Source organism: Hesperophylax consimilis, chromosome 20, assembly GCF_061612785.1.
Source record: "Hesperophylax consimilis isolate HC1 chromosome 20, BYU_Hcon_1.0, whole genome shotgun sequence".
Lineage (NCBI taxonomy): Eukaryota > Metazoa > Arthropoda > Insecta > Trichoptera > Limnephilidae > Hesperophylax > Hesperophylax consimilis.
In genome coordinates, this window is record NC_142855.1 from 29501334 (window position 1) to 29510593 (window position 9260).

Here is a 9260-nt window from a genome sequence, read left to right on the forward strand (position 1 = left end):
AATACAAAAAATAACAATTACATTTTAAGAGAAAAAGATAAATACACAAAATTACATTATATAAGATATCCTTGGAGTGAATTAATATTGAGTCTGCTAAAAGAACCTGGAAGGTTTACAAATGTGCTCTTACAAGACATGTTCCAAAGGACAGGGGGTAAGTTAGTTCCCAATGGTATCCGCATTGTTAACCAGCATCCCAAATAGTTGTGTCAACTTAAAAGGATTTCAAAAAACATATTTATTACTATATAAATAACTTACATCCGTAGGGATCTCTCTAGAAACATTTGAGATTTTTGATGAATTTAATGAATGAATGAAATTTAATGAAAATGTCAGTGTCGTGCAATCCCCCGTTATTAGAATCTCTGCTGGTAAGTACACAGATAGTGACGGGGCATCCGCCGTCAGGACCTGAATACACCTGTAACTATAAGTGACCAGCTCAGGTACGGGGGCTCCATCGAAGACAGAGTAAAGTTGGCCTCTCAGAAGCTGGGCGTACTGTACAGGGCCCGCAGATACTGCAGATAGTACACAACTGCTGACCCTGTACAAATCGCAAGTGCGCCCTACTGTCGAATTTGGCAGCCATCTCTGGTCCGGAGCCCCTAAATACCTGAAAAAAACCCTAGACCCTGTGCAAAAACGGGCGGTCCGTTTGATAGATTCCCCAATCTTAACAAACGGACTACAATCTTTAGAGCACAGGCGTCAGGTAGGTATGCTGCCCTTGTTCTATCGGTATTACAATGGAAGATGCTCTGAGGAACTAGCGTCATTTATCCCTTCGGGACCGGTGCGTAGTCGGGATACACGCCAAACGCGCGCCCAACATTTGTACACGGTTGACATTTGTCACATGAGAACGGGTCGCTTCTACGATTCGTTCTTAAGTTCAACAGCTCGGCTGTGGAACGAACTGCCGGCCTCTGTGTTTCCTCCCTCCTACAACATGGGACTCTTCAAGACCCATGTTCACTCCTTCCTCTCCACAAAAAGACCCTCCACACAGCATCCCCAAAGATGACATAGGCCCTGAGGGAAATTATTTTCTTCAGGGCCTCCTGTGTGGAGTTAATATAAAAAAAAAAATAATAAAATAAAATAAAAAAATAAAAAACCTCACCCGATGAATAATATGTTTGTAATGTACGTTCCCAGGGAAAGTTTGGAACTGGTCAGAAAGACGACATCACCTGGCGGGGTTCTGCTGCGACCCTAATAAGCGACCGATGGGTTGTAACCACTGCAATGGGCATTGAAATAGCTGGGTGAGTTCATTGTTTTTACCTACTAGTTTACCACGCAATGTTTCACTATTGCTAATGTCTCTCTCTCGGGCATCCTGGACTTCTTTCACCATTCAAGCCACTCTTTATACACTCCTGGCACTAATAAAAATAAACTTCGAAATTTTCAGCGATATCGTCCGACAACTTTTTGAGTTTTGCGAGCAAAAACATTTTTTTTTTTTTTTTTTTTTTTTTTTATTATTATTTTAATATACATCATATGGGTTACATTAATACATACATATTTTGCAAAATATAATATTAAGGTTCATAATTGGTCATGTATACCTTATCAGAAAAGAGGAGCTCTTGTGCTTGATAAGGGAGCCACGATTCTTACTTAGATTCATAATTCATAATGAGATATAATAATAATAATATAATAATATATATTATAATAATAATATTAAAAACTTTTCAGATGATATCAAAATGACATTTGGTTTAGATAAATGTAGAACGATCCATATAGAGAAAGGCAAAATTGTAGATGGGGACGAGAGTATATTTAGAAATTTCCAAATTACTAGTATGAAAAGGGATGAGGTTTATAAGTATTTAGGATACCCACAATCAAATAGATTAGACCATAGTAGTATTAAAAATGATATTAGGATTAAATTTCAAACTAGGATAAGGAAAATTTTAAAATGCAATCTATCTGCTAAAAATTTAGTAAAAGCAATAAATACTTGGGCAATACCTCTATTAACGTACTCATTTGGCATAATTAAATGGTCTAATACAGATTTAGATAACTTAGAAAGATTAATTAGAACTACGCTAACAAAGTTTAATTGCCATCATCCAAATTCAGCTATAGAACGAGTTAATTTACCTAGAAATTTAGGAGGTAGAGGTATAGTCAAAATAACTTCTTTGAAACATAATCAGGTAGAAATGCTAAGAACTTTTTTCCATAGGAAAGCTCATAGCTCAGAAATGCACAAAATAATTTGCAAGGCAGATAGAAATATTACACCTTTAAATTTATACGATGAGAATGCCAACATTTTTATAAATCCCAACCAGGAATTATTAGATTCCTGGTCAAATAAAATTTTACACGCAAAACACTTCAATTATCTCAACCAAACGTATGTTGACAAAATTAAGTCAAACAAATGGTTGAGTATTGGAGAGTTGAGCGCAGAAATAGAAGGATTTATGCTTGCAATTCCGGATAGAGTCATTAATACTAAAAATTATAGAAAGCATATAATCAAAGATACAAATCAAATTGATGATTTGTGTAGAAAATGTTTGGCTTTTCCGGAAACTATAGAACATATTATATCGGGATGTTCTATATTAGCACCGTCCGAGTATACATTTAGGCACAATCAAGTTTTAAAAATAATTCACCAAAATTTGGTAATTAAACATAACTTGATTGACTGCCGTAATGTAGTACCATATTATGAATACGAACCAAATTCATTTTTAGAAAACGAATTTTATAAAATATATTATGATAAAACTATACTAACAGACCGAGCGATTAGTCATAATAGACCCGATATAGTTTTACATGACAAAATTAAAAAAATAACTTATATCATTGATGTTGCTATTCCAAATTCCTGTAATATTCAAAAATCTGTTAGTGAAAAAATAAGAAAATACACAGATTTAGGAAATGAAATAAAAAGAATTTGGCATTCTCAGACTATAAAAATATTACCATTCGTTATTTCGGCTACTGGCATTATACCTAGCTCTCTAATTAAAAATTTAGGCGTATTAGATCTATCAAAAAATTTATATATAAAGATGCAAAAGTCGGTCATTTTGAATACATGTAGGATAACAAAAGATTTTTTAAATATTTATGTTGAGGGATCAGTAGGATTTATAGGCCCTGTTAGAAGTTCTACCGAGCCGAACCCTCTGATATGAAAATATCTGGAGACGGTGAATTTTTTTTTCCCATTTGATATCTGGTGATTTGACGTGTTGTTGTTCTTGTATTGTTTTGTATTTATTTTACTTATATAATGCACTTACATAGTGTTGATTGACTAGCTGATCATTTGTGGAAAAGTGAGTGGAAGGGTTAAGTTTTTCCTTTGGGGAAGACTTAACCCGGACAATTAAATCGGAAGTTTAAAAAAAAATATATATATATATTTTTGTTTAATATAAGTTTTTTTGGAAAAAAAGTTTGATTTTATTTATTTGTTCTTGTTGGTTCGTAATACAGCGCAATTCGGAAGGGAGATTATTGTAGTTTTTTATGGCTTGGTAAATATAATGGTTTTGCATTTGAGTTGTTTTAAAGATTGGCGTAATAAATATATAAATATTTGTAGGCTGAATTTTTATTTACTGAACTAGCTGACGTTGATGGGGGTTATCCTTAGGAGATTATACATATAACATAATTAACTTTTCTGTGGGCCTATTTAAGATATACAATTACGTACTACATTATTTGGATGTTTCTCATAAGGTTTAGTCAGCGTTAGCAATGTAATCCCCGAAAATATTGTTTTACGACTCAATCACAAATCATCTACTTTCTATAAATACTTAAATAAATACTCATGTATTTCTCTAAATGGTAGTGAAAACCATATCAAAATCCGTTTCATAATTCAGAAGAAATAAGGAATCAAACAGACAGATGCGGATAGCGACTTTGTTTTAAACTATTAGTTAGAGAAGAAGAAAGATTCCTCGTATGTCACAAACTTTATAAGTTGCAATAATATCATTATATATTTAAGATGACGCATAACGTAGTGATTGTATTCGTCCTTTTTAATTTAATTAATTAGATAAATGTAAGACTTACCAAAAAAATGTAATAACCTACGACTATAACCTTTTTTTTCAGCTCCGCGAATATTAAGTTCGTTGGACTGGGAGGGAGGTTTAATCCGTACATTCCTGATTTCATCTACGACGTCAATAGAGTAATCACTCATCCAGAATTTAATTCAAATTACTCTATCGTATACAACAACATCGCTCTTGTGCAGGTTGACAGACAGTAAGTATTTTTCAATCATTATGATATATTATAATCACGTCGTAAAGAAAGGAAGACCCTATTAGTCCGGGGGCTCCTTAATCCTTTCATGCTTTGCCACTTTTCGTAAATACAACAGGTCGCAGTTGTCAGATTTTAGGAATAATATTGCTTTAACTATCATTACCATCTTTTGATTTCAGAGTTAACTTCACGAGCAGAATTCTCCCAGTCTGTCTGCACACGGGCACACTTCTTCCCAACAGTGGCCTGGTTCACGCTGGATGGGATGTAAATTTGGCAGCTGACGTTAAAGTAAAAACTGTTTTCTCTGCTTTGATAAAGAAACTATTTATTTATGTATATTTCGCAATACTGAACTAATTTAGTTGTCTTTGTTCCGGAATGTGGGAAAGTCAATGCAATCCCACACATCACATACCTATGCGGTGGGGAAACACGAGGACATGTGGTCCGGCCTGAAAAAAATTAACCAATAATGTGCATTCAGAACGCGAGAACGGGTTTCTTTTACGGTACCTATGCATTAACCCGCTGACGCAATTCTGAGGAAACCACTCTCCTGTTACAAGTGCAAATGTAAAATTCTAGTTGCAGACCACATTTTTATGCTGCTAAATTCGGAGGAAAACCATTTGCGCGTTCTAAACGTAACTGTTTTTAAGGGGACTTTAGTTACAACTAGTTTTGTGTTCAAAAATATAGGGATATGTTCTAGTTGCAGATTCATCTGCTGAAGCAATTCAAAGGAAACTATTCTCACTGTCCAAATGCAATTATTACTTAAAATTCTAATTTCAGGCATATTGTTAGAAGTAAACTATTGCCTGCTTGTTTCGCAGGTCATTGTGATATAAGCTTGTGGATTCTAACGCAGAATCACCCAGTGAAATGAGAAGTGTTAATGAATAAATGAATAAAAACTACCTTACGGTGCAAAATAACTGAAAAATCTAAAGTTTTGATTGACTTAGGTACTACTCACCACTTTTATGTTTTTCCAAAAGAAAGAGTTTTATTTGTTTAACTAGGTACATTAATAATCAGTTCATCAAAAATTCAAACATTTCAGACGTCAATGAAGAAAGTTCCGCAGGTGGAGTGTTCTGGAATATTTATAACCGGCGATAACCTTCACCCCGACGGTGTCAAGCACCACTTAGAGATCTGCAGCTCCCGTGTAAACACAACTGGACCATGCGAGGTACATGCATTATTAACTAATCTTATAACAGTATTCGAAACATTACGTAATAACCAATATCTATAAGTCAGTAAACGACAAGATTCATTTCGAATCATGTTTGCTCATGGAATGCAATATTTTATGTACGTAAGGTACAATCTTTCACGCAGCTGAATTATCCGACAACTACTAAAATACTTAATTATTTTGACAAGTTGAAAGCACAAAATCAAACTTTCCAATTCGCCTGTATTTTTTTTCTTCCTCTGCTTATCTCACTAGGGAATTCCTGTGTCAAGATGAGCAGCATTACAATTATATAATCAAATAACTAAAGCACATAATACATAAATAGATGGATTATATCGAATATGGGTCTTCTAAGGTTATTTATGACAAAAGCTACATATGGGTAATCCAAAATCAGTACTCAGCCAGTATGGAATGGTTGACCATTTTGTTGAATAGGTTTAACGAACCTATAGTTTTTATATTTTCACTGAGCTTTATAAGAAAAAAACTCATTTTTCCAAAGGATGTCATTCTTACATCAAAATATGTCGTTCGCCGTGTGTCAAGACTCGAGCGCTAAGCTTTATACATTGATGTGGATGCATATTGTGTATTCTTATATGCAAAATGGTTTTTCAATAATAAGTATACTTAACACGCAATCAATAATAAAATTTACCCATACAACTATGTTGCGTTATTCATTCTCAGGGCGCTGGTACCGGTTCTCCATTGTACCTATACAACGGCCCCAGGGTGGCCTGCACTCACCTGCTGATAGGGATCGTATCGGCATGGGAATCTAACACCTGTACGGAGATATACACGCGAATATCTTCCTACATCCCCTGGGTGGAGAGCATTGTGTGGCCCTAATGCAGTTGTGCTCAACCGGTGTCCTGCACAACTCTGGGGCATAGTGTTTCGCTGCCTACATCCCCTGGATAGAGAGTGTTGTCTGGCCTTAGGCAGTGGTGCTCAACCGGTGTCCGGCAGAATTCTTAGGGACAGTGTTCCGCTACCTATATCCGATGGATAAAATCATCGTGTGGCCTTAATGTGCTCAACAATTGCCTAATTGAGATTGTTTTTTCTGCCATAAGAGAAAACTAGTGTCTAGTGTCTAGTTAAGGATGACTTAAGTAAAAATTAATTATTACAGTAAGAGCATGAGAAAGGTTTTCGTTTAGTGTGAGGGCAAATATGTCTAATTACGGTTGATTTGTAGGAAAATGAATAGACTTTTGTGAACATAAATAGTTACAGTACGAGCACAAGAATGGTTTGTCTTTGGCATTAGTGCCCAAATTAACCACCACTAAGCCAGGCTTCGAAGCAAGTTTCCTGTTACATTTCGAACAAAAGAAAGCTATAGAATTTTTAGTTATTTTCTATGGCGATTTGGTTGAGCCGGAATGATGTCATTTACTCGAACTGCTGCACCTAGAAGAGAAATTAATAATGTATTACTAATAACAATATTTTTTAAAATTATTTTATAAATTAATATTAATAACAAAAAACTATTTTCACAAAGAAGCACGGATATATAAATAATCAATTATTGAAGACAATATTAAAGATTTCCAAACGAAAATCTGAAACAGAAAAATCAGAAAAGGATACGGTCACATCTAAAACTCGAACCCAGGACCCTTCTGGACCAGGGTTTAGAAATCGTTAATATTGCCTTCAATAATTAAATATTACAATTTGGGGTTTTACTCAAAAAAGTTATTCCAAAAAATAAATAATCACTGTACTTTATAGTACCGTAAAATTGGTCCAACGTTTATGCACACAAAATAACATTTTTAAAAACTCATTGCTATAAAAAGCGAAAATTGTGAAAATATATGTAATAAAACAGGACAAAACAGGTTGTTTGAAACAGCTCGTCAAATACATTTAAAAATACACTGTGAATTTGTTCATGAAGTATTAAATAACAGAACAAAGCGTATTTTAAACAATATTCGTAGATTTGTTCGCTGTTGTTTTATGGCAGCACTGGAATATCTTCAGAAACTCGATTTTTTTCTTAATTTTATAATTTCTATGGATATAAATCCTCGTGCAAAGCGTCACTTTTTTCACTTTTTTGTTGGTTATGTTATTTTGGCTTTACTCGTTGCGTCGATTTGAACTTTGAACGAAAACATTCCATCCTTCTCTCAAGAAATCCCTCGACCTCATAAAAAAATTAAAGTGAAACAGAACTACCAGATCTTTACGCAAGAGCATGGATTCCACCGCCATCAAGTTAGAACCAGGCACAAGTGCGGAAGAGAGTGTTCCTGTGAAACTTTCGGAAATCGATAAAGACTATCCTTTTATCAAAAAGGAATGTCCGGAATCCATTTCAGAAAGCAATTCAGGTATTTCTTTTTTTTAATTCTTGGTACATAACTGTTACACAGACTCAAAATGCGATCGGGAATAATTATTAAAACTGTAGGTTTTTGCTTGTCTATAACGACATGCTCACTCCTACATATCGACCTAAGCTACTCTTCTGGGTTATGTTACTAATATTCTATTTTATTTTTGTGATTCGGCAAAGTTGTGAGGGGTGTCTGGGAAGGGTTTCGGTTGTCGTTAGGGACTGCTGTAATTCATACCTTGAAGAGTCCTGCGTTAAGTGAAGTAGAAAAGGTAGACGCCGGTAGAGCCGTTTTTCACAAATCCGAGTCAGTGAAACGACGCGTTCTGATGAAGTCGACATTAACTATAAACAGTAGAGAGATCATGCATAGTGTCACGCAACAACATGAGTGACATTATGCTCAAATGCTCTCAACCGTTCAAAGTTAATGTGAACTTTATTAGAACGGGTTGTTTCACCGACTTGAGAGAGCATACACAATGTCACACAAAAAACATGACATTGTTCATGCTCACTCAACCGATATTGATGATATTTATTTTAAACTTTCCCTGAAATTTCATTTTTTTTTTACAATATAATATCCGATCCTACTGTGTATTTATTTATATAATGACGCCCTTTTGAAGTTCGTTTATATGGGATTAGTAAATATAATTTACTATTAGACATGCCTGAACTGCCTGAGTAACAACCTTTTGTATAAGTTTAGTTATAAATAGGAGATATCCAATGACTCGGCATACTTATTTCCCTCCATTTGTATTATGGGCAATGAGAAAAACATATTATTGTACTTAATACTAGAATGTCAGCACTGAAATAAATCCCTGCTTTTAGTATTACGTAGTGGTATTCAAAAGCTTTTCGATTTATGAATTTCTTGACTGTCAAATGCATCATTTAGAATCTTATATAGAAATAATCCCTTGTCTGACTCCCCTTTCCATATTAACCGGTGTTTACTGATGCAACATTTTAATTTTCCAGACGACTTGGGTCTCTTGTTGTTGATGCTAGAATGTTAATATTGATGCGGAAACATTAATTTCTTTCAGTTTTTTCCAAAGTAGTGCCAATGTAATGTTTTTCGTTTCTCCAGGTAATATCAATGTGGAGACTATTACCATCAAGGCAGAACCAGGATCCCAAGAAGAAGTTGGAGGTGGAATTCCTTATACTGATCTTGACATAGACCTCCCGGATGTTAAAATGGAATGCTTAAAGCGCTCTAAAAAAATAAACCTGACCGCAAGTAATTCGATTTTTTTATATTAAATTTAATCGATTCTGGGGTGGTGGTTTTTCACCGGACCATTATTTAACAGAATTTAATGTATTTGGGTTCTGACTAGGAGTTGGCGGTATTATTTAAGTGTGGTT

The 9260-nt window shown here is 34.7% G+C and overlaps 1 protein-coding gene across 1 annotated transcript; it reads left to right on the forward strand.

Moving 5' to 3' along the window:
• The first annotated feature begins 335 nt into the window (after positions 1-335).
• On the forward strand, positions 336-6367 carry LOC149414514 (uncharacterized). The gene is made up of 5 exons (XM_089644212.1): positions 336-377; positions 1168-1277; positions 4476-4563; positions 5366-5497; positions 6203-6367. The coding sequence occupies exons 1-5, from the start codon at positions 336-338 to the stop codon at positions 6365-6367; spliced, it is 537 nt and encodes a 178-aa protein (XP_089500338.1).
• Positions 6368-9260: the final 2893 nt, after the last annotated feature.

Excerpts from the sequence above, each read along its gene's own strand:
- LOC149414514 (XM_089644212.1), top strand. The coding sequence starts at position 336 with ATGTCAGTGTCGTGCAATCCCCCGTTATTAGAATCTCTGCTG. Across the intron at positions 4,564-5,365 it reads TGGTTCACGCTGGATGGGAT|ACGTCAATGAAGAAAGTTCC; the intron begins GTAAATTTGGCA and ends CAAACATTTCAG. Across the intron at positions 5,498-6,202 it reads ACACAACTGGACCATGCGAG|GGCGCTGGTACCGGTTCTCC; the intron begins GTACATGCATTA and ends ATTCATTCTCAG.